The sequence below is a fragment of the Sphaeramia orbicularis genome, chromosome 17 (assembly GCF_902148855.1).
Source record: "Sphaeramia orbicularis chromosome 17, fSphaOr1.1, whole genome shotgun sequence".
Classification (NCBI taxonomy): domain Eukaryota; kingdom Metazoa; phylum Chordata; class Actinopteri; order Kurtiformes; family Apogonidae; genus Sphaeramia; species Sphaeramia orbicularis.
The window spans coordinates 34,537,133-34,560,937 of NC_043973.1; the positions used below are offsets into that span (position 1 = coordinate 34,537,133).

The 23,805-nt window shown below is 34.7% G+C and overlaps 1 protein-coding gene across 1 annotated transcript; it reads left to right on the forward strand.

Moving 5' to 3' along the window:
* The first annotated feature begins 2,170 nt into the window (after positions 1 to 2,170).
* Positions 2,171 to 23,073, forward strand: LOC115437392 (apolipophorins-like). The gene is made up of 14 exons (XM_030160620.1): positions 2,171 to 2,463; positions 2,659 to 2,709; positions 2,883 to 3,049; positions 3,146 to 3,216; positions 3,433 to 3,598; positions 5,345 to 5,482; positions 7,050 to 7,227; positions 10,525 to 10,664; positions 12,107 to 12,210; positions 15,894 to 16,074; positions 17,563 to 17,747; positions 20,009 to 20,138; positions 21,327 to 21,453; positions 23,036 to 23,073. Exons 1-14 carry the CDS (start codon positions 2,400 to 2,402, stop codon positions 23,071 to 23,073), a joined length of 1,740 nt encoding a protein of 579 aa, XP_030016480.1. The 5' UTR covers positions 2,171 to 2,399.
* The last annotated feature ends 732 nt before the right edge of the window (positions 23,074 to 23,805 follow it).

Consider the following 23,805-nt stretch of genomic DNA (forward strand, 5'->3'; position numbering starts at 1 on the left):
CATAGTGTAATGTTATTTGTTTCACATCAAACCAAGAAGAAAATACGGAGTCATTATTTTTTGTAGGTTATCATGTTATTATTTGACTGTAGATCATATTGGTGTGTATGTGGAACCTGAACTAAAATGAGTTCCACAGCCTGGACTCTGGAATTTTTCACTTTGCAAATTCATCCCACGGGCTGGACTGGAACCTTTGGTGGGCGCATGTTTGAGACCCCTGCACTACAACTAGCAGTAACTCTACTCTATCTATCTATCTATCTATCTATATCTATCTATCTATCTATCTATCTATCTATCTCTATCTATCTATCTATCTGTCTGTCTGTCTGTCTGTCTGTCTGTCTGTCTGTCTGTCTGTCTGTCTGTCTGTCTGTCTGTCTTTAATCGCATACATCATGATTTATTTGTTGACTTGAATCTATAAAAGCCACTTAGTAAAAAATGAGACAAATTAAGTGTAATAAAAAGCAGAATATCTGTTTAACTGTGTAGAAAGTTGCAAACACTTGAAGTATTCAAGTAAATTACAAATGGCACTTATTTGTACTTCAGTTTATGTACTTATTTGTTTGGTTATTTATGTGCTTATTTCACTGTTGTGTAGCTTAATCCATAATATTACATCCTAATATACTGGTTGATGTTGTCTTTTTTATGTTGATGATATGAATCTGGAAAGAAAGAGTAGCAATTAAAGTTATGAACCTATATAGAAATGTAATACATGGCATAAATAACAGTTTTACACATACATTGGCCTTTTTATGGGTATGTAGAGTATATAGATTCATATAGATGTTTACATCATAATGATTTAATATAACATAATAATAATGTTTTTAACTATTTAATTTCATTTTTTTGTAAATTAACTATGTTTTCTCTGTTTTTTTAGATAAATGATCTCGCTATATTATCTTTTATGTATTTTAAGTGCCTTTTAATTGAGATTGTGTGGCTCAGCTCTGATAGGAGTCCAAGACAAATCAAATTCCCCTTCACTGTGGGACACAAAGTAAATCTTGAATTTCAATTATGCCCCTAAATCAGGAGTATTATTGCTATGTGCAGTATACGATATAGTTTGTCAAATGTACCATAGGAAAAAAAATTGTACATGTGAAGTTCTTACAGTTTTATACTATGCTGTACTTCTACACATCTTCTATATATTTAATTTCAAATGTAGATATATTTCATACATGGAAATTAAACCCTTTCATTCATGCATGAATTATGAGAACTTTAGTCAAGATTTTTTCTTGAGTGTTTTTATTCCTCTTTAGGCAAGAAAAAAACAATGAGATTGATTCTTTTTTTTTTTTTTTTAATTAACCTGTTTTTCATAGAGTTACTTAAAATGTCCACTCATTTGGACACCATGTGTTTAATTTTCTAAGCAAAGAAACATGTATTTAAAACCCATAATCAGAAAGTGATAAACTGTGTGAAAACTATGAAACAAAAGTATTTTTAATGCAGCTAATCTGATGTTTTCTCACCTTTTAACATAATCTAATACTAGTTCTTACTCATTTCATGGAGATAATAATAATAAAAAAAAAGAACTTTGGTTTAAGAAAACTGTTAATTACAGTCTAATAACAATTAGCAATTCATTTACACTCAGTTTAGTGCAGATCAGGTTTATTAAGAGCATAAAGTTACAGTAATGGTCTGAATGTCAGTGTATGGGATGATGCAGAAGTGTCCGCTGTGTTGGCTGATATGGAACTAAAACAACAAAACCCATAAATATACAACAGTTTTGAATAACTGTCCACTGTAGTGACCACTCTGCATGAAAGGGTTAATATGGGGTATATTACATTTGCATATGAGGACATCTATGTAGTGGAGTGAGAATATTTGACTCAGAGATGCAGAGGTGCAGAAGTAGAAAGAAAAAAGGACAGTACTAAGTAAGTTTACTCAGTTACTGGTCTCTTTAAAAAGTGCAAAAGCATACAGGCTTGTACTTGTGCTGAGGCTATGAGATGAAAACACTGCCCATCTATGTAGTTTATACCATAACTATCCCTGCAGGAAATGTTCCCATAACCATGTCTGAAAATGTGTATTATGCTGCAGAGCTAAACTGTATCCTACACTCTGTTTATTACTGTCGTAAACATTTCTGTCCATATGTGGACTACATCTTACATCCGCCCAGTGTATCGAGGCCCTTTGCTGGGACAAGTGATTGGCCCAGTGAATGTTTGTAGCTCCAGCCCTGAAGGTATTTCCTGATTGGTTGCTGTGAGTAGTATGGGTCAGTGTCGAAGCCCACGTACAAGCGTGGTCATTCAGTGGCTGTGAACAGTGCTTGGTTTTCATCCTGCTTACATGTAGTCGCTCGGAGGCAGGCAGACACACAGGGACTGTGGGTTGCTATGGCTATATTCTTATTATCGTATAATGGTCTGCAGTTTACACTAATTATTCTTCTGCTGCATGGTGAGTTTACTGCTTTTTTATGTCCTTTTATAGTAATTTAGGCTGTTTCTTTTCCAATATTTATTCAAAGCAGAAGTGACAGAGGTGACCAAACTCAGTGTTATAATGGCATAATTGTCAGTTTTCTGTGGGGAAGTTTAACAGACTTATTGTTTGTTTGGTGTGTCTGAGATATTTACCTGAGTTTCTATGCAGTAGGTAATTGCTTTCAGGCGGACCCAAATCTCTGTGATTCAAGTTGTGCTGGTGAGATTTAAGTTTTTGCCTCAGTGTGATAATTCATATATAAAATCAGTGCATTCTCATTGTCATATACATCAATGACGCTGATTATTTTACATGTAGGTCAAGTATTTTCCTATGATACAGCTTTTACCTAAATTGAAACATTTTAATCGTGCATGTCTTCATGTCTTTAGGCTTTTCTACCCCTGATTTGTCGTATCAGAGAGGGGTGAGGTACACTTACAGGTACAGCACAACAGTCACCACAACCCTTCATGGTTCTAATGCTGGTAGGAATGGACTGGCTTTGGACTGTGTGGTTGATATTGATGTGGTTTCCAAGTGTCACCTAATGATGCAGGTCAGATTTAAAACAAGTAGTGTGGAAAAGACCCTATTAGGTATTGGTAAAATGTTAGTAATGTTCTTTTTTGTCATGTACGTGTGTGTTCAACAGATTAGGAATCCACAGATAAAGCGTCTTTCTCCTCAGAAGGAGCACTCTGTTCAGCGCCTAAAAAGTTTAAGGTAATATACCAATGGGTGAATGACTAAATGCACAATTTAACACTCTTTTGCTTAATTATTTTGCATAAATGCATGCAATTTTATCCATCTTTCTCTCCATATGATAGTTTTAGAGCACTGCAACTGTTTTTCTGTGAATGTGATCCTCTGTTCAGATGCTTTACTTGTTTGTGGTCTCTGGTCTCGGGGGGCTCATCTGGTGTTTTTGTTTCCCAGGGAGTCACTGGAGAGAACGCGCCTCAAGTTCTCCCTCCAGGGGGGAAAGGTCACGGCCCTGTGTCCTCAGGAGGGGGAGCAGGTGTGGGCCCTTAACATTAAAAGGGCTCTACTGAGCATGCTCCAGACCTCCGACATGGTCTCCAAACTGGAATTAAAGAATGAGGTGAGGGTTTATGGTCATGTTTTCTGTAATTAGTGATGGGGAGGCTACTTTCAAAGTGTATTTCTATGCATATTTACAGTGTAATTGGAATCATATTCTGTTAGATGGTGAAGATGATGATTTTTATTACTATTACTATTACACTGTTGCCCATAGTTGTAATAAAATATTTGTAACTTTTTGTGAAAGGATTGTGACAATGTCATTTATTCTCAGTATGTAATCATTGTACCTGGTCAAAGGTGATGCGCATGAATCAGTAAATCAATCAATTTTTTAAAAAAATATAGTGCCAAATCATAACAGAAGTTATCTTGGGTCCCCTATCTGTAAGCACTCTTGGTTCTTTGGGGTTCCCTTTCATGTACATCTGTTGTAAACTGCTCATGCATAATATGTTTTTTTTCTCAGTGCATGAATAAAATATCTGAATCTGAATCTAACTCATGACATTTTACATATAGAGCTGGTCCAAACCAGACTCTCAAGCCAATTTACAGAAACCCAACAGAATCCTCCAGGAATAAAAAGTGGAATGTAACTGAAAACAAAAATTTTATGGGCAACAGTGTATTTTTATTATTGTATGCAATAGCTGACTGATCCCAATTGCTCATATAAACACTTGCTATAGAGACCATGCTTATAAGTACTGTATATGTTAACACAAAAGTGGCGTCTGTCTGGTAAAGAGGCAAAGATCCAGTTTTTCTTTGACATTTAATCTCCAACAGCATCAAGTTAGAGAGTAAACCAGTAAACATAAATGAAAATAAAATGTATTTATGGTTTTCACATTTGAACATACTAAAAATGTCAGCAAAAAGGGCAGTTTTTTAATTCTGTTTTCTTAGAGTATGAAATGTGTTAAAATGAGAAAAAAACAACCCAAATGTGTTAAATTGAACATGCATCTTCATCATGTTGTGTAGAGGGATAAGCTACAGTTCGAGTATGAGTTTGTTTTTGAGGTTTATAGGAAGTTAGTGATGCCCTTGAATAAAATGGCAAAGCTGTTAAATCACCATGTAGAATGTAACAGTACTTTGATTCTTTGCTAACTGCAGTCACTCATATTTTGTACACTGGAGAAAATCCAAATCTTACCAAGTGTATTTTTCTTATTTCTAGTCCACATATCTCATCACACTTAAAATAAGACAGAATCACCTAAAGAGTAACTTTTCAGTGAGATATAAGAACTGATTTTTGGACAACAGATCTGGAAAATCTGATTTCAAGAAATCTTACCAAGATAATTTTCACTTGTTCCAAATATTGGCTGATTTTTTTTTTTTGCTTAATTCAAGATTTTTTTTTTTTTCTTAATTCAAACAAAAAAATCTGTCAATGGTACAAGTGAAAATTATCTTGGTAAGATTTCTTGAAATAAGATTTTCAAGATCTATTGCCTAAAAATAAGTTCTTATATCTCACTGAAAAGTTTCTCTTTAGGTGATTCTGTCTGATTTTAAGTGTGATGAGATATTTGGACTAGAAATGAGAAAAATACACTTGGTAAGATATTGATATTTTCCATTGTATTATGAATATTTAACACCATCACATGTATTCAGGGAGTGTCTGGCTCTAAAATAACACCCTGTCATGACTGGTGTACTATGTTTCCTTGTCTGTCTGGTACCATCTTCAGTCCTAACAATAAACACAATTATCGGCATCTTTCCATAATATGGTACATTGACAGTGAGATTATCTGACTTTGCTTTAATGCCTTTTCCTCAGACAGATGTGTACGGGACATGCAGCAGCAGGTATGAGCGGCGAGGGCCTGTGCTGCTGAAGATCAGGGATATAAAACAGTGCCAACAGAGCAGACTGGCAAACTTCTGGCCTCATTCAGTGTCTATGTCTGATGATACAGTGAGTTCAACCTTTTTCTTTTTTGTTTTTCTTTACTTAAGTTTTTATTGAAATTTCATAAACACATAATCACCAAAAACAACAAACACTCAAATCATGCTTGGGTAGCAACACTATTCACATTATCCAGTCCTTCCACCATTCCAGATTCTATAATCAGTTCATTTATTCCATTTTTTGGCCATTTGTACAACTTGTAGTCATGGTTTGTGAGTTATTTTTTCCATTGTATATATTCCTTCAATAATTGTGATCCATTGGTCCTTTGTTGGTGGTTCTGTCTTTCCCCAGTTCCTTGTAAGCTTTTTTGCAAGTCACTAAAAGTATCTTAAAGGGCTCATATTTTGCTAAACCCACTTTTATTATTCTTTGGTTCATTTATTTGTGTATTTGGACCCTAACAGTTCAAAAAGTTTGAATTTGAACCCTCCAGGTGCCACAAAGTTATATAACTCCGGCAAAAATCGACTGAATTTCTACAACCCATTTTAATTCCTGCTTAATTTGTTATGTTTTAACTAGTTACGTCACAACATTTGCACATAGGTCCAGACTTCAGACGAACATTTCTCTGAGTTCGACATAATAGTTTATCAGCAGCAGCGGTTGTAGTAAAAACTGAAAATATGTCCAAACTTGGAGCCGATTACCTAAAATGTTCAGTTGGTTGTATTAAATGAACACAAGTGGCTGAACGGGACAGAGAAGCCGTCAACACCTGATGGGTGGGGCCTAAAGTGGCTCATTTGCATTTAAAGGGCCAGTGCTCAAAACCACCTTTCTGGTGTCATTACTCAGAAACAGGTTGAAGATGGACCTGTGGAGTTGAATGAATGAAGAATTCAGACCCAAACAGAACATTTACAGTTTATGGAGACCACAGGGAAATGTTTGAAAATGCATAATTCCATTTAAAAAGTAAAATATCACTCCTTTAACCAAGTATGTGTAATTTCCTTGTCCTTGTCAGGGTTTTACAGTCATATGTGATTATATGATATATTGCTAATGTATTAATGTTTGCTTTAATTATTTTTTTTTTTTTAACATACATTTATTTGAATTTTGAATCACAGTGTATAGATACGAAGTGAATATAGACATACAATGAACTGCAGATGTTTAAAGTTGAGCTAGTTTTATCAGCTTTTATTTACTGTAGCGTAGTTTAATTAGCAGTGCATCATATTCTGTTAGGTCATTATTTGTTTGTAACATCGCTGTATGTGAGTATAATAACTCTGTAAATCTACAAAGTCAACCTTTCATGAACTCAGAAAAGCTTGTTTTCAGGTTTGTGGTAAGGCATTTTCCATGCAAGTCCAATTTTATGTTGCTTAGTTTATTATTTGATTTTATTGAATGTAAGAAGGATGATAACTGTCCAGGCCTTAAAATCCTCTCATCAGAAACTATCTAACTATATGGAGATGTGACTTCACCTGATAAGAATATTCACTTCAGGGATTTAGTTTAGTATAAAGTTGAACACTTTAGAAATTCTGAATTAAGTACAAGCACCTCAGCCTTGTACTTAAGAGTTTTCCTCTTCTTCTGTTCTTTCAAGTCATTGCAGTCAGAGCTGCACTGTATTCAACGCCATCGATCGACTGTGATGGAAGAAGTCAACTGCACTGAAGTCGTTTCCATAGCAACATCATCCAGAACAGCCGGACGAGTAAAAACCCAAACCGTGTCTACTCTGATCCTGCTCAGAGCTCAGCCGTGGACACCACCAGGACCAGGTCAGGAGTACTACCAACTCTTCAGTGTTTTCCACTATATTAATAAAACCAACACATGGTTTGAGTGTTGTATCTAAAGCCTCAGTGGGCACAGTTTGGTTTCACTGGCCATGACGTCGATGATAACCTATAATGTATTTTATATAAGTAACCTGACAGGAAACAAGACTTATGCACTTCTTTGTGGCTGTGTTTTCAGACTCTATGAAGTCTATATTCTGATGGAAGATTTTGGCAAATCACAAGAGTAATAAGAATAAGGGACAAGTGTAGTGACCAATTGCTTACTCTTTTAAGATAAATATATTTTATTACTCCTTTACATTGGTTTGACACCTCTAGCTACTTTACTGATTAAGATTTGACACAATGAATAATATAAAAAGCTCTTAAACTGCAATAGAACGATAAAAATTAAACCACTTTCCTACCATTTTTTCCTTTTTGGTATCTTATAACTAGGGATGTGACGATTACCGGTATAACGATAAACTGCAGTAAAATTGCAGCCGGTTAGTACTGTTTAAATTCTAATTATCATGATAACTGTGTTTGATTACCGCACTTTTAGGGGAGAAAACGTCTATGTAAAGATCTGCTTTTATGTCAAATATTTGAGTATAGATTGAATTTATTACAATTTTAATTTTCTATACCTAATCTTTGGAACCATATATTCACTTTTAAAGTCTTTGAAAAGGTTCGTTAAGCTTCTGTGTGTTATTTATGCAATAAATTATATACAGTTTTCAAATCGAATTTTATATTTTTTTTGTGTTTTCTGTCCTTTTGTGTTTTTATAGTAGGTTAAAGTGAAAAATAATAGACAGATGATTTAGATGAAGTTGTGCTGAAAAACAGATCCCAAACATGGGTATAGTAAACATTTGTTTATATATATAAAGGCAAATCACAAGGACTGAAAAACGGACAAAATAGGCTCAGACCACTAAGGGTTAATATTTGAATGTTTCTGACACAGAAGGGACATTGGGACTGTTATTTTATTTATTTTTATTTTTTACAATTTGGTTAAATTATTTCAGTGTGTGTATAAGTAGTTTTTGAACATTTTGAGCACAATTTCAACAATACCACAATACTAATGATAACCGTGATAATTTTGGTCATAATAACCGTGATATGAAATTTTCATATCGTTACATCCCTACTTATAACATATACAGTTGTAGTCAGTTTATATTTCAGGTTTTTACGAGTTATTAAAACCTGCATGAAACAGTGAGTTTTCACTTTTAATTTCCGATGTGGTTTAATAAAATACTAATATTAGATAAATATTTCAAAACTTTGTTTGTCTTCTGGTCATTCTCTTCAATCTTGAAATGAGTCTCTGGATATGTCTTGTTTCCCTGTCGGTAAAAGTGGATATAATATTCTGACTAGCTCCATTCAACAGTAACTTGCGCTGACAATACAGATGCTTCTATATTAACTGATAAAGACCCAGTGGTTGTTCCCAAATGAATTTTTCTCTCTATTGAACCTTTCTTAAGCAATTTGTCACCATTTATTATAGTATCCTCTGTATTTTGCGTTTCTTCAGTAAAAATCAGGTAGTATTATCCTCTGTATTTTGCGTTTCTTCAGTAAAAATCAGGTATTTTCCTATATTTAATTCACTGATTATGTAGATGTTCATAAAAGATCAGATTAAAGTTAACTGTCATAATATCAGACACAGAGAAAAATTATGAAACTGTGACTTTTTTAACAAAATGTATCATTAATTCAATATGAACCAAGTGTGTCCATCCTCTGCCATTGATCCAACTCCATGGGTTTTACTGGTGAATTAATATTGTAGAAGATGGTACGGTAACTACGGAGCCTCTGAACATCCAAATGGGTCATGTCTGATGATCATTATTTATTATTTATTTTTTCTCTATATTTAACATTTCTTAAGTAATTTGTCACCATCTATTTTAAAATAATCTTCCATATTTTGCAATTTTCAGTCAAAATCATGTGTTTTCCCAAATTTATTGTACTGACTTAAAATGAGTTTGACACCTCTGGTTTAAGGCATATAATTATAATATGATATTTAATTTATATGTTTTTAGATTTTAACTCACAAAGACCCAGTGCTACTTTTGTGTCAGTTTCCAAATAAATATTTCTCTCTATTTAACCTTTCTTAAGTGATTTATCACCATTTATTATAATGTTATCCTCTGTAACTTGCATTTTTCAGTGTAAATAATTTTTTTCCTATATTTAAATCACTGATCATGTAGATGCTCATAAAAGTTCAGATTAAAGTTGAGGGTTATTACATCATAAACAGAGAATACTGAAGAAAAAGTGACTTTTTCAGTAAAAGGTATCATTAACTGAACATAAACCAAGTATGTCCGTCCACTGTCATTTATTAAAACTCCATGGGTTTTACGGGAGAATCAGTGTTGTAGAAGATGATGGTGTTTCCATGGTAACTACGGAGCCTCTGAACGTCCAAATGGGTCATATCTGATGACCATGAAAAGATGACAAACTGCATTTTACACCAATTATTTACATGGATTGATAGGATTAATGGGTCAGTAGGGCTGCACGATTTTGGCCAAAAATAAAATCCCAATTTTTTTCCTCTAAAAACTCAATTTTCGATTTCGATTTTTGGGTAAAACTACAAAAGACAACAGAAGTCGGCATGTCGTTTTTGTGAACAGCCTGTAATGCAAGGCACTGCTCCCTACCTCAAATCTGAGATGGTATCACGGAATCCCTGAAAGTTCCATGTTGGGCCCACAGAAGTTATACCAATGTCAGTCAGTAACAGGTATCAGTCATCTGTGCGTGGACCACGTAAGATGAGTGATCCCTATGCAGTTATATTTGAATTAGGGGATCCATGCATGCACCACAGCTTACACTGGTATCACTACTGCAAGGCCAATTACAGATTTAAGGTCATTACACGGGCTGCTGTGAAAGACCGCCCTCACAGATAGGAGGAAACCTATGGTAGGCACAAGAGACATGAAATTGATTTGATGATTTCCCTTTTTTAAAAATCGTCTTAATTAAATAATCCAATTTTGATTTAAAATTGATTAATCGTGCAGCCCCATGGGTCAGTAGTTAATAAACATTTTATACTGGTAGATTATTTGGTCATGAGTGGTTGCTGTGGTGTTTATTAATTCAATGATGCCTAATATAATATATCAGTCAGAAGCACCAAACTGTGCAGTACTTTTACTTATAATGGAGTTTACGTTGGGTATGCTAACTGGAATACGTCTCCCATCACTGATTTTTCCACAGATTCTTTAGGCCGTGGTGCATTCACTGACCTGCTGTTTGAGGAAGAGGCATCTGTTCGAGCAGGAAGAAACAAAGCGTCGACACCTCAGCAAGCCAGTCACACTATCAGGATGTTATGCAGCCTCATGGACCAGCAGCAGGTTCCTCCCCACACTTAACTGTATTTATTTCATAGGAACTCTCCTTATGTGTGTCAGGCTTCCAGTGAAATGCCCTCAGTGAATGTGAATCAGTTTGAAGTAGCCTATCCCCCTGCCAGACCACTGTTGGCTTGTTTGTGTTTGCATGTTGTGCTTTGGCTTCCCCTGGGGCGCTGCTGTGAACCAGCCAATGGTTTTATGTCTTCCTTTACACAGGAGGTCAGTCAAACTCATTCTGGCACACTTTATCGTAGTCTGTTTACATGGGAAAGCTTTAAAAGGGGTGTTAGCTCCAAACGTCGACCTACGCAGTGATATAATTACTATGCTGGCAACAGATGATGGACGGGATGAAATGTATATTCACAGTCCAGCGGAGTCAATCGAGCATGAACACTTTTAAAAGACCAGAGAGTAATCTGCACGTCGGCTAAAATGTGCTCAGAGGTCTTCTTTGTGTCTTTGTTCATATTAAATCAATCTCAGTGAATCCAAAGGAACTTTGTGTTGGTGAATGACAGTTCTGCAAATGGACAGGATTTCAGTTCTGTTCAACATGTTGATGCTCATATGAACTTTTTTTTTAGCTCAAAAATGAACAATTTCAGCACAATTAATGCTATATTTTCATGTCACAAATGGACAAGTTCTATTTGAACTGAATTGAGCTGAAAAACAAATCTTCTATTCTTTTAGATTCCCCAGTTTTTCCTCTCAGATTCTCTCCTACATATCACATGTTTTATTTGTACAGGTTCAGTCTGGAGTATGGTGCTGATCCATCCTGCTTATGTTCCACCAATACATACATGAAGAATGGCACACAGCACTGTTTAAATCAGCTGTTTTACAATAAGAAGCATTTTTATACAGAAAGAACAATTCTATATTGTTCTTTCCTCTTTAGTCTGATGATAAACTATCCAATAATAATTGTGATCCTAATTTTTGCACAGGGATCATTAGTGTAAACGGTGACATGGCTGCAGAGCATCAGTATGATGGGATCCACAACAACCATGTCACATCCGTCCACTGACACATTTAGTGTTTTTGTGTCAGCTGGGATTGTTTTAGATCCACAATGCTAACATTTATGAAGAAGAGCAGAATTATCAATTGTAAGTCTATAAGTTTATTCCTAATAAAGCACTGGTACTGACCAGATCGTCATGGGTAATGTCACGTCCGTCCACTGTCACGTCCGTCCACCAGCAAAAGTTTTCACATACACATGCTATTCCAAATCCAATATTTATGAAAATAGAGCTTCCACTGTCAAAGACTATCAGTAGTCTGTGCACAAATGGATTAGCATTATTTACACACACTTCTATGACTTTAGGACAACTGTTTATTTTTGACAAAAATGGACACTCATTTGACCCCCTAAGGAAATTTTAGCCGATGTGTTTTATGTTCTGTGTTTCATCTGCTCTTAGATATCACAAGAGTTCCTTCAACTGGTGTTCCTGCTCCGAGATCTGACGTTCTCTCAGCTGAAGACACTCTGGCAAGAATCATCATTCAAATGCCGCAATGACTGGTCAGTGTTTTCATTCCTGCAGCTGTGATTTATACATATCCATGTCCGAATCTGTCAAAAATTAGCTGAACATACTGATATAATTTGCATTACAGTTAATGAAAGAGCTTGTGCTCAGCTCTCACTAAATTGGATTTAAGCTGAAAGGGCTCTTGGTTAATAGTATAATAGGAAAAATACACAGCCTCTGGCCAATTCACCAAGTAAACAAAGGACAGTCTGTGTGAGAGTAGATCAGATCAGGAACGACCCTCTGACACAGATGACACAACAGGAAAAAGCAGGAGAGCGTCAACTCAGGTTTTACAACATCTGCTAGGGAATGTCTTTTAAATGGTGTGTTTTGCTTATGTATGTGTTTTTATATGTCTGTTTTTTTTTAACTCTTTAAAGGACTGATATTTTGCTTTTTTAAATGGAATTATGCATTTTAAAGCAGAGTGTGCTAATCGTACTTGTGTTGCATAAGGGATCGGAGTTTTACTTCTACTGCTATTAAACACAAAAATGACATCCTATTTTTCTGCACTACATGACAATCTCTTTGTTTTTCAACTTATGCTTATCCATCACTGCTGTTTGATGTTTCATATATTTTGGGAGACATAGACAAAGGTTGAAGTCAGACAGCAGAAGTTTTGGAGGAATGTGGAGAATTTGATGTAGATCACACACATGTCTTTTGGAAATGTGATAAAATAACTGTGTTTTGGGAGGATGGTGTGTGGGAGTGCTACAACAAATAATGAGTATGAACAGAATAGACTTTATTTTGACATTTGCACAGATACATAGTAAGTATAGGTACATCAGAATTCTTGTGCGTTTCCCTGAGTCAGAAAAGGAGTTAGAAAAAAGGTAAAGATATGACAAAAAAGACATGCAAAACATAAACACAGCTAAAACATGTAAAAAAAAAACCAGTTATTGCACATACAAGCACAAATACATATTTGTAAATAGACTATTATGACAAAAAAAGAGTAATAATAATAATACTAATAATAATAATAATAATAATAATAATAATATAATAATAATAAGAGTACTGAGAGGTAACAAGTTATTGCACATTTGAATTAGAATTAAAATACCTGGATGTAGTTAGCAGGTTATTGCACATTCAATTAAAATACTGGGAGGTTGAGATTCCAATGTGCTGTGATGGACTGTATTTGTGTAACTTGTCTGATGGAAGTGTAGTAGGAAACGAACATACTTGGTTAAAGGAGTGATATTTGCTTTTAAATGGAATTATGCATTTTCAAACATTTCCCTGTGGTCTCCATAAACTGTAAATGCTCTACTTGGGTCTGAATTCTTCATTCATTCAACTCCACAGGTCCATCTTCAACCCTATTTCTGACTAATGACACCAGAAAGGTCGCTTTGAGCGCTGGCCCTTTAAATTCAAATGAGACACTTCAGGCTCCGCCCCCTCCAGGTTGTTGACTGTCCTGTTCTGTCCCGTTCAGCCACTTGCATTCGTTAATACAACCAATAACTGAACATTTTAAATAATCAGCTCCAAGTTTGGACATATTTTCAGTTTTTACTACAACCACTGCTGCTGATAAACAGTTTTGTCGAGCTGGAGAAATATTTGTCAGAACTCTGGACCTTATATGTGCAAATGTTGTGATGTCACTAGTTATAAAATGTAAGAAATTAAGCTGGAATTAAAACGGGTTGTAGAAATCCACTCGATTTTTGCTGGAATGAATATAAAGATAGCTTTGCAGCACCTGGAGGGTTCAAATTCTAACTTTAGAACTGTTAGGGTCCAAATACACAATAAATGAACCACAGACTAATAAAAGTGGGTTTAGATAAATATGAGCCCTTTAATACCTGACGTGTCACTGCTGACACACCCTGCACATATGCATTTTGGATGGCTGTAACTCTTTCACTGTTTGTGCAACTGGAAAAATTCCAACAGTTTCTGAAACATGAGACATTGCACTTTATAGGCGTTATTGTTTCATTACAGTAATTTCACTACACCCTGTACTAGAGGGTGTTTAAGAGTATTATAACATGCACTAAATTGGAAATGACTGCTAGATTTTGAAAGTTCTAAGTGAAAAATGGGCTAAAAGACTCACTCACTGCATATTTTCTAACCTTGTCATAGTCAAAATAAGAAAAAAAAAGTCCGGTACGAACCATTTTAGGCTTAGGGTTTTAAAGGGTTAATCCTATTCTTTTTTTTTGTAGTTATCCTTTTATTATTATTTTTTCAGTCAGCATTATTTTAGCATTTTACATTGTGTACATGACTTCTGTGTATATAAAGAAAAAAAAACAAAACAAAACAGAACACAAAAATATACTCCAAACAGGGGAGCAGTAATAGTACAAATATACAAAGCAACCAAAAATATAGTCAAAGGGAAATAATAAGTATATTTCACATTCCATTCTTTTCCGCTGTTTAAAATGAACATTGAACATTTAAAGTGTAGCACGAACCAAGGGTTTACTTGCTCTTATCCAGTAAAATCCACTCTTAATAGTGTTATAAAATCAACCCAGTTTTTCCAATAATTGTTGAATTTGTCTGAATCCAGTCTGACAGAGAAAGTCCACTTCTCCATCCTATAGATGTCATCTTAACCTCTATCCAGTCCTCCATTTTTGGTGCATCCTTTTGTAGCCACTTCCTAGTGATGACTTTTTTACCTGCCACTGACAATATTCTGAATAGATATTTATCCTGTGAATGTGTTTCTCCCCTGGTTCTCTTTCCCAAGTCTATAGTTTCAAATGTGAATGGAAATTGGACTTTGAAAATTTTTTCCATGCTTTTCTTCAAATCCTGCCAAAAAGGCACAATATGAGGGCAGTCCCAAAATATATGAAAATGAGTGGCTTTACTTTTACTACATAGTCTCCAGCATCTTGTATCCTGAGATTTCTGCACTGGTGTAATAAAATATCTCATAATATTCTGCCAGCCATATTCCCTCCATGATAGGGAGCATGTTTTCCATTGTTGCTCATTGATATAGTCCCATTCCTCCTCCGTTAACATTCTTCCCACCTCTTTTCCCACTTTTTGTTTATATATGCTGTGTTGTTTCCTTTTACACTTTCCACTTCTTTATACAGTTTTGATATTAATTTCTTGCCTGAGTCTGATTCATATGGAAAGGGTTAATCCTGTTCTTATCTTATTACTGGGACCTGAGTACATATTTTGTTCTTCACGTGCAACATTGAATGAATGACAGTAAATGAACTTTGAACCTTGAACCTTGACATCTGCCTCAGAATCAAGAGTAAAATGAGACTCTGACACTGGTGTAATTTACAATAACAGCACCATCAATATGATTTATATAATTGTATAATAATAAATACCAGATAGTCCCTTTTGTTGTGTCTTCACTGCATGACTTCAAGCCACAAATAAATGGAATTGAGCCACAATTAATTCAGAAGACCGCTGGTATAATGGTATAAAGTGTGTGATTTATAACGTAGTGAAATAAATGATACAGATTAAACAATTCACATGATATAAATCACAGGTGTGATTGACAAATACAATTACAGCTTACATATTACCCACAGTTCGGAGCTTAACATTCCTCATTGCATCATTCATAGCATTGTAATACCCCTAATATGTCACATTTTTAGATATTGAGCATGTTTGTGCTGATTGATTTGCACAGGCAGCCGTTACTGGACGCTTTACCAGCCTGTGGATCTGAAAACTGCATCCTGCTGCTGACCGACCTCATGAGGAACGAAGAGCTGGAGGACGAGCACGCTCAGTCTGTCCTCCACCACCATTGCCCTGATGCCTCATCCATCACCGCAAATCCTCGCCTCGGTCAATGTAGGAACTTTACCGTGCTGTGACTTGAATCTGTACAAAAAATTAAGGCAGATCGATGCTTCAGAGCAGCGGCGTCAACATTATTGAATGAACTGGCCTTGTTCTTAACTTGTGCTGGTTCAGTGGAGGAGAATGGGATTTTTGTGGTTTACATTTTTATGAGTCGTAGAAGAAGTTTATAAATACTATGAACAAAGATAAAAAAGGATATTCTGGGAATTACATCATAATTTTTCCAGAAAAAGTTATATGTTACAAGAATAAAGTCTTTGACAGCAGTAGGTAGTTTTTATAAGAAAGTTTAAAATAAAAAAGTTAATTCATTCATTCATCATCTGAACCCACTTTATTCTCACTAGGATCACGGGGAAATGAAAAAGTTATGTCAAAATTATCTGTTGAACCCAGGAGTTCAATCTGTAACCAAAGTACTGTGAGTTTACTCTCATAATAGTTTGACCTTTTTCTCAAATGTTACAACCTTATTCTCAAAATATCATTCTTTTCAATTTTTACTTATACAATTATGACTTAATTGCCATTGAGTTATTCTCAAAATAGTTTGAGTTTTTGTAACAAAAGAAAAAAAAAATACAACCTTATTCTTGTAATATTGTGCCTTTTTTCTTGAAATATTAGGACTGTTTTTCTTGTAACATTAAAATAATTCTTGTACTTTTTAGTTTAGTGCTTAAAGATACTTTCAAGATACATAATGACTCTTTACATAAATTAAAACAAAAGAAGAATGTACAACATTCACAGAACTATAAACAGAAAAGTAGCATCGTGAAATCAGCAAAATAATCATATATCAATCATACAAAAAGCACTTGAAAAACATCACAGAAAATATGAAACAAGAAATATTACCCTTTTCTCCCAATATTACAATTATGTTCTTTATATATTTTCCAATCTTCAATGTAACTTGTATTTTTGTTCTCATAAAAATGCAACTTTTAACTCATAGAACTAAGACTTCATTATTATAGCATTGACTTTTAACTCAAAATATATTGACTTTATTTTTGAAGCATCTTATTATTTTTTTTTAAATCTTCACTAAAGCCCCAGTTCTCTTTTATAAAATACTGTGGTTTCTACAGTTCTTTCAGAGGTCTAAAACCAAACTGTCTGAATTTAATACCTTGAAAGCAATTTTGAGAGGATGTGAAAAAAAAAGACTGGATCCAGTGTCTAATTAGAGGCATTTGAGCAAAACAACGGTCAAATTAAGAACTTAAGTAGATGAAGAGTTAAATCCAGCAGTGATCGTCTGCTGTCACACATGGTTGTTCTGTTTTCACTTTGGATGCATCATCAAAGTTTGGCCCAGTGTGATGAAATGATAATAATGATGGTCTTAAAAGTCTTCAGCTGAACTTGTTGGAACTTGCAGAAGCCTTTCTGTGCTATATTAGTCAAATGAATGCTGGCGTTAATAAAGCAGTGAAGTGCAGAGTATCAGTCTGACAGTCATGTGTGGTGTTTGTGTTCAGGCTTTATTGGAGGTCCCAAAGGTGCGGTCCAGAGCCTTATTAACCGGATCATCACTGGTCTATCAGCTGTGTCACAGATCCCAAACCTCCTGCAGTGAACTTCCACAGGTACAAACCTTCATACAGAGTCTGGAGGAAACCCTGAAGGACGGCTGTGAAGAACAAGAGCCCACGCAGTCAAAGAGGTACACACACTGACAATGGTGATTTAATGGAATTATATAACCAGGGCTGTCAAACTCATGTTAGTTCAGTTCCACATACAGCCCAATATGACCTGCAGTGGACCACATCATTAAAATAATAACATGATAATACATAAATAATATCAATTCCAAAATCTGTATGTCTATTTTCTATGTTTTAGAGTGGAAAAAAAGTAAGATTATATATCAAAATTTTTTACATCTACAAACTATCCTTTAAAAAAATGTGGGAAACATGAACAATCATGACCAAAATGAAATTTATTAAGAAAAAAAAGTGCAATTTTAACAATTTATGCCATTATTTGGCCTCAGCTTCTCATTTTCACATGTTCATTACAACGTACAGATCACAGTGGATCTACAAATACACAAAACATTTAATAACAGACAGAATATTGGTAAATTACTCTTAATTCTCTTAAGACTGTTCAGGTTGTTCATATTTGTTCAGGTTTTTCACATTTTTGTAAAAGGCTAGTCTGTAAATGTTAATATTTTTGTGTAATTTTAATTTTTTTACACTAAAACAAAGAGAAAAATTTGTGGTTTTCATTATTTATAGTTTATTATGATAGTATTTTACTGCTCTGACCCACTTTAGATGGAATTGAACTAAATTTATTTTGACATCCTTGATTGTTCATATCTTCAGTGTATTTTTTGTATTTCACTAATTCATCTTAGGGGCTGGACTGGACCCTTTGGCGGGCCGGTTTTGGCCCCCGGGCCGCATGTTTGACACCCCTGATATAAACTGTATGAATTTAACCTTTTATAGGGCACTTGTAGGAATACTCTGAAACTCAAAATTTCAGTCTTAGTGTGTTATTGGAGGACATATTACCCCGCCCCTTAACGGGAGGCAAGGGGTATTGTTTTTGGTTTGGTTTGTTTCTTTGTTTGCTTGTTTGTTTAACACTTTAGCAGCAATCCTATTGGTTGAATTCATACCAAATTGGGTTTATAGATTGCCAGTTACCCAGAATAGATGTCATTACATTTTGGGAACAGTAGGTAAAAGTTCACATTTTTTATGAATTTTTTAAAAAATCTTTTTTTTTTCCCCATTTACTTATAATGGGCAAAATTTCAATTGTCTGTAGCAGCAAAACTATTGGTTGAATTCATACCAAATTGGGTTTATAGATTGCCAATGACCCAGAATAGATGTCGTTACATTTTGGGAAAATTAGGTCAAAGTTCAAATTTTTTATGAATTTTTAAAATCTTTTTCTTCTACTTTTATCTTCTACTATTTACTTATACTGGGCAAAATTTCACATGTTTTTAGCAGCAACACTATTGGTTGAATTCATGCCAAATTTGGTTTATAGATTACCAGTGACCCAGAATAGATTTGATTACATTTTGGGAAAAGTAGATCAAAGTTCAAATTTTTTATGAACTTTTTAAATCTTTTTTTTTTTCCCCATTTACTTATAATAGGCAAAATTTCACATGCCTGTAGCAACAAAACTACTGGTTGAATTCATACCAAATTTGGTTTATAGATTGCCAGTGACCCAGAATAGATGTGGTTACATTTTGGAAAAATTAGGTCAAAGTTCAAATTTTTAATGAATTGTAAAATCTTTTTTCTTCTCCCATTTTCATGTAATGGGTGAAATTTCACGTCTATAAAAACATACATTTTGTTTCAATTTACTTGGCACATATATAGAGATAATTGAAATGCTGACCTGTACCTGGCATCACTTGTTACTTTTGTGAAATTTTTCAAATGTTTTTATTGTCATGTAGAAAATGTAAGTTATTGAAGTTACCATATTTAGTTCCTTACACATAACTGGCAAACAAAAAAATCCAAAAAGTATATATAAAAAATACAAGAAAAACACATGTAAGGTGAAATGAACATCGCTTTTAGAACATTAGACCAGCATAAGTGCTGGTCCAGATCCCTGTCCACATCCACATGACCCCTTTGAACATCAGTCATTACATTAGTACCAGTACTGCATGGTACCGAACACAGCACAGGTGGACCTGACAGACCCTGGAGACCACATTGGACCAGACAGACCCTGGAGGACCACATTGGATCTGAGAATGTTGACTCACTGTCCTCACTGGAACTGTTGGTTTCACTGTCTTGTAATGCATGTGGAAATGACCAAAAATAGTCACTTGCTCGATAAAGCCTTAAAGACAGTTTCATGGGCTGTAAATATGCTTGTTACTTTCTTGCCTGCCAGCTTCTGTATGCTCTGAATCAGTGGGAAACGCTGGTCTGTGGGCTGGGGCCTTCATCCCTCTGTTAACCCGCTGTGCTGTCAGCCCGTCGGCGGCACTGGAGCTGAGACTGGCTGCCGTTCAAGCCTTCAGACGGATTCCTGCTCAGATAACGTGAGTTCACATTGACACCATTAAACTGAACTGATGATAGAACAGAACAGCATTAGAGCATTTACCCAAGTGTCTGTTAATCATACATTTTCTGTTGGACTTGACTGGATGACACAAGATTTATACAGGATCCAAAGGTGAATTTATTTTCAGAATGTCCTCCATAGTCTTAATATTAAACTAATTTGATTCCTGCTAATCTGCAGATTAAATATTTGACTATTCAAAAAGATTATTTTACTGGTTTAACTCACTTCAGCTCAATTGGACTATATGTGGCCCCTGACCTAAAATGAGTTTGACACCTCTGGTTTAAGGCATGTAATTATAATGTGATGTTTAATTTATATGTTTGTTTTAGTGTATTTTAACCCATAAAGTCCAATATGAGCTACTTTTGTGTCAGTTACCAAATACATTTTCCTCTCTATTTAACCTTTCTTAAGTGATTTATCACCATTTATTATAACATTATCCTCTGTAACTTGCATTTTTCAGTGTAAATCTTTTTTTTCCTATACTTAATTCACTGATTATGCAGATGTTCAGTAAAGCTCAGAGTAAATTCAAAGGTTATTATATCAGAAACAGAGGAAAACTGAAGAAAAAAGTGACTTTTACTGTAAAATATATCATTAACTGAACATAAACCCAGTGTGTCCATCCACTGTCATTGATCCAGCTCCATGGGTTTGACTGGGGAATCAATGTTGTAGAAGATGACGGTGTTTCCCACGGTAACTACGGAGCCTCTGAACGTCCAATGGGTCATATCTGATGACCATGAAAAGATGACAAACTGCATTTTACACCAGTTATTTACAGTATTGATAGGATTAGTGGATCAACAGGTATTAAACAGTTTCCATCAGTAGATGTTTGGCTTGGTGGTGGATGTTTGGGTCTTTATGGGTTAATGTGGTGGATCTGATCTAAAACCGCAAGGGACTGAAATGTTGGAAAAACATGTTCCCAGGTGCAAAATAGAGGATTTGCCCAAAACAGCCACTGTCTTGTCAAAATATTTTATCACTTAAAGAAAGCTCATGAGTACGTCAAGCTGCTTCCTGTCTTCTCTTTGAAAAAAAATATCCAAATGTTGTGTTAATGAATTCATGATGAGCTGCGGTGGAAGTGATGGGCTGACTGACAGCCGTTTCCTTTCTTCAGAGGTCTGTGCTGTTGCAGCTGTACCGCTCGTCCCAGGAGGATCCGGAGGTCAGAACGGCTGCATACCAGCAAATCATGCGCTGCCCAGACCAGGACCTGTTCCGAACGGGGAAGGAGACCCTGAGGAACGAGACCTCCAGCCAAGGTCTGGGGCTTTGTTCATACACCATATCAGCACACTGATGACTCCCAGTAAAAGTATGTTAAAAATGCTTGTATAACTAGCAGACATTTAGGTAACATTCCTGTTATCATATTATGTATCTGCTTTGTAGAACATTTCATCTGTGTTGTTCTGGGACACAAGTGGATTTAGCAGTTTGGCCGTTTCTGTCAGTAGTATAGATTATTTTATTATTATTATTATTATTATTATTATTATTATTATTATTATTATTATTATTATTATTATTAGATTATAGATTACCTATATTTAATTTTTTTTTTTACTTTATTTTTACTACTTTTGTTGTTTTTTTGTTGATAGATAGATAGATAGATAGATAGATAGATAGATAGATAGATAGATAGATAGATAGATAGATAGATAGATAGATAGATAGATAGATAGATAGATTATTGATTTTTTGATCCCAATCTGGGAAATTACAGCTTTTGACACTGTAAAAAACAGAATACACACACCAAAAAAATACAACACAAGTATGAACACACTATACATAATGAATGAGAATTAGTATTAACTGAACTGGATAAGAAATCTGGATAATTTAAACAGTAAGGTGCAATAATAAACTGTAATGTGCAAGTAAAATGTAATTTTCCAGTAGGCCGGAGGTGCATAAATAACAGTAAAGTGCTTTTCTTTTTTTTTTTCTACAGTTCTATGTCTTTTAATCTATACTTGTATTTTATTCTTTTATTTTGGTTTTATTTATTCTTCTGTACAGCACTTTGGTCCACTGCGGTTGTTTTAAAGTGCTTTATAAATAAAGTTGGATTGGATTGGATTAATGGAAATAGGTTTATGACAGGGTTTAAACATCAGAGGTGAGTTTATTGTAAAGAGAAATGGAATGTGGCAGGAAAGATTTCCAGTATCTGTCCGTTCATACGCCATACTATCGTCTTACATTTATTCATATACAGTTGGTCTTAATTATTGTTTTTTTAATGGTTGCCTTAATTATTTTGTCATCCTCATCATTTTTGCCTCATGTTGAGTAGTTTTTTGCCCATATAGCTGGAATAAAATATTTTTACCCCTTCTCATATAATGATTCATAGATAAAGTGTAACTAGGACTCAATGTGTAATCATTACACCAAGTCAAAGGTCATTATTGATATGTATAAATAAGAATAAAATGTAAAATTTGTCTGAAAAAAAGATTATTCCGACTTTATGGGTAAACAGTGTATTTGTATTTGTATTGATCTTGACTGTGTTTTCTAATGTCAGATTTACGTTCTCCATACAGATCTTGTACCTGTAACATACTGTGCAGTGAAATATACTATATAAATAAAGTTTTGATCTATTAATCAGTTTTTCACAAGGCGTTAACATGATTCTACTTCGTGTGTTTTTGATTCATCATCTACTGAATCACCTTAAATACAAGTGAATAGATTTTTTTTTTTTTTTTAATTACTGATTTTGAATAACTAATAGTTCGCACCTTACAGATGTCATGAGTTGTACGAAATGGTACAGATATTTTTCAGGCATGTTTTGTTTGATCTCATGTGCTTTTTGTTGTGTAGTGGGCTCATACGTGTGGAGTCACCTGACCACGTCCTGAGGAGTGAAGACCCCATGAAGCAGACGCTGATCCAGTCTCTGCCGGACGATATCATCAGCAGAGATTTTGAAGCAGAGTTTTTAAAAATACTCGTCTTATTCAGATCACACTGTCACATCAGGTAACAATAGCTTTTATATTTATGCTTTGCACCTACATTAATTATTTATCATTTTAAATCAGTGAAAAGTGATAGACTCGACTAACTCTTGAGTTTGACTTGTGGTAGATGAACCAACAAATCATCCTTTTTGGAAAGATACTTAAGTCACAAACTCTGAAGCATGGCTGGGACAAATCTAATGCAATTTGTATATTATCATCATAAGGCATGCACAAGCTTAAGGCTAATGATGTTTCATTTTGTCTTCTGTTAATGTAATTATACTTTTCTTTTTTCTTTGTTCAGACAAGGTATAGTTTTTTTGACAGTTTCAACTGTGACTCCAGTCTTCCTCAGGTAACATCTAAAAACTATACCTTGTCTGAACAAAAGAAAAAAGAAAAGTATAATTACAGACTCAAACTTTGTGATTTTTTCATTTTCTATTGGATCCAAAAAGGTTTTAAAAGTTCAAACTCAACTCATAAAGGAAAAACTTCATCCTCCATCAACAATTTGTCAAGAGGATTAAACACTGTTAATAGGTTTGGACAATATGTTCAATTAATTCAATTAATCAAAGTTTGCTTTATGAAAATCGTGAAAAATGCCTACATCACTAAATTGAG